Source organism: Eimeria tenella, genomic scaffold, assembly GCF_000499545.2.
Source record: "Eimeria tenella Houghton genomic scaffold, Eth_scaff1374, whole genome shotgun sequence".
In the NCBI taxonomy this organism is placed as follows: domain Eukaryota; phylum Apicomplexa; class Conoidasida; order Eucoccidiorida; family Eimeriidae; genus Eimeria; species Eimeria tenella.
The window spans coordinates 1-2612 of record NW_013543839.1 but is presented as its reverse complement, the minus strand read 5'-3'; the positions used below and the strand labels follow the sequence as shown (position 1 = coordinate 2612).

The window sequence follows — 2612 nt, the reverse complement described above, 5'->3', positions numbered from 1 at the left end:
GCTGCTGCTGCGGCCGATGGACAGCAGCAGGGAGACCCAGCAGCAGTTGCAGCTTACAAGAAGCAGCAGCAGCAGTATGCGTCTCTAGCTCGCAAGGCTGCTTCGGTGAGGTTGGCAGCTGTTTGCTTCCCCAGACGCTGGGTTTAGGGTGTAGGGTTTAGGGTTTAGGGTTTAGCGTTTACTGAATTTAATTCGTTCTTCTAAAGTTTTATGTCTGAGCGTGCCGCTGCTTCGGCGCTTCACCGGCTGGGGGCGAGTGGCCCGCGCGCAGGGCATAGGCTTTAGAGTTTAGGGTTTATGGTTTAGGGTTTAGGGTTTAGGGTTTGCGGCGCAGCACTTGGCGGAGGTTTACGCACACCTCGAAGAAAGCGACTACAGAGTGGGAGTCATCAACAGCCGCGCCCGCTGCCTCCCAACAGCAGCAGCACTTTCTTTGATGCAGCACAGCCACTTTGGATCTGCAAAAAATGTTCTAGTTTCAAATTTAAAAGCTCTCCAGGCCCAGGTAAACCCTAAACCCTCACCAAACCCTAAACCCTAAACCCTCGACACTCGCAGCGATAGCGGGGGATGACGGCTTGCGTCGAGATGATGCAGGGACCAGGGTCTATGTTTAGGGTTTAGGGTTTGGGGTTTAGGGTTTGCGCTTTGGGGTTTGTTTTTTGTGCAGGGCATGCGCCTGGACACCGAAGAGCGGCGAGAGGAAGTCACGTGGTGGTGCGTCTTGAGTTAGGGTTTAGGGTTTAGGGTTTAGGTTTTCGGGTTTTTCCTGTGCGGGGCATTCTGCAACCGTTTTCCGCGGGTTCCGCGCGGCGCTGCAGCGCAGTGGGTCTAGGGTTTAGGGTTTAGGGTTTAGGGTTTAGGGTTTAGGGTTTGTGTCAGGGAGCGGATGTGGATTGACTGTTGCCGCGAACTAAACCGCTGGAATTCGCTGCACGAGGTTTCGCAAGCTGCTGCTCGCCGCTCGCGGCTTTCGCTGCAGTGCGCAGCAAAGCTGCAGCACTGGGGGGACATAGACCGGCTGCTGCAGCTGCACCAGATCAACGAACCCGCCACCAAGCTCTGCCAAGTCAGGGTTTAGGGTTTAGGGTTTAGGGTTTAGGGTTTAGGGTTTAGGGTTTCGGGGTTCGGGCAGGGCCTGGGGAGCGGGGAGGTGCGCGAGGCCGCGCCTGCGCGGGAGCCATCAGTGAAGGGCAAGTTGTTGCTCACTCCGTAGGGTTTAGGGTTTAGGGTTTAGGGTTTGGGGTTTGGGGCCGCAGACCTACCAGTCGCTTCACGAAGTGCTGTATCCCAAGGGGCAACTTGAGACGGATTCTAGGCCGTGGTTTAGGACGGAGAAGCTGCAGGTAAACCCTAAACCCTAAACCCTAGCAAAGATGACCTGCAGCCGTTGCAATTGCAGGCAATATGCCCCGTGCAGCGCAGTAGCTGTGGCTTAAATTGATGATTTTGGGTTTAGGGTTTAGGGTTTAGGGTTTAGGGTTTAGGGTTTTGTGTGGCAGGAAATCGACATGCACTGCGCTGAGGTGCAGCGGCTGCTGTTGCAATCGTGGAGAAGCCTCCCTTCAATTGTAAACCCTAAACCCTAAACCCTAAACCACGAGCTGTCTTTCGCAGCAAACGCTGCATTCCGAAATATACATTATTCGTTAAGTCTTCTAGAATGGGCTTATGAGTCATCCGAAACTGGAATTGCGGCTTTGGGTTTAGGGTTTAGGGTTTAGGGTTTGGAGGTTTTTGTGGCTGCAGCCAACCGACGCCCACGTGCCGTTGCTGCTGCAGTTCCAGCTGTATGTAGAGCTTCTTGAGGGTTACAAACTAATTCTGCATCTGGCCAAGAAAATCAGCAGCCCAGGTGCGAGGGTTCACGGTTTAGGGTTTAGGGGACAGTTTCAATGCTGTTTGCTGCGGCAGAGCTCAAAAGACGTGTCGTAGGGCATGCCTCACGAAGCTCCTCGGGTTTGGCTTCTCATACCTCGACTTAGGGTTTAGGGTTTAAGGTTTAGGGTTTAGGGTTTGCGGCATCAGGGGAGGTCCCATTGGTGCGTACGACTTTGAACGCATGGAGAGACCGTCTTCCGAACGACTGCGACGCGATCAGCTGCTGGAACGACCTCTTCGTCTGGTCAGCAAGTAATAAGGGTTTAGGGTTTAGGGTTTAGGGTTAAGGGTTTAGGGTTCAGCGTTTACGGCCCCGCCCCGCCACCCGGCCATCTCCCCCACCCCAACTCCACCCAAGTCGCACCCTCCCCGAAAGCCCCCTTCCCCCTGCGCGCTTGTGCAGCGTGGACATCGAGGGTTTAGGGTTTAGGGTTTAGGGTTTAGGGTTTGGGCGCAGGCGGAACTTCGTGTTCAGCATCGTGCAGTCCGCAGTGGCGTCTTGCCCGCACTTGTCCCGCGAGGAGAAGCGGCTGCTGCCGCCCTTCCTGCAGGACCTGCCCTGGACGATGATTCGTTTTGCGGCCATCACCCGCAGCGCCCACCAACTCAAAGACATTTCGCTGGCGCTGCTTATCAAGCTGCAGCACCTGCCGGCCTTCAGCCAGCCGGCCTACGCCCAGGAGCACCTCGCTGCGCTTGTGCGAGGGTTTAGGGTTTAGGGTTTAGGGGGG

At 55.6% G+C, this 2612-nt stretch overlaps 1 protein-coding gene across 1 annotated transcript; it reads left to right on the top strand.

Moving 5' to 3' along the window:
- Positions 1-334: 334 nt before the first annotated feature.
- Positions 335-2600, top strand: ETH_00022820 (uncharacterized protein; the record flags this gene model as incomplete). Its single annotated transcript, XM_013379063.1, has 8 exons — positions 335-505; positions 671-717; positions 883-1069; positions 1260-1346; positions 1503-1571; positions 1750-1855; positions 2029-2125; positions 2339-2600. Coding segments are annotated over 8 exons (1026 nt in total), but the record flags the coding sequence as incomplete, so codon positions are not given.
- Between the last annotated feature and the right edge of the window lie 12 nt (positions 2601-2612).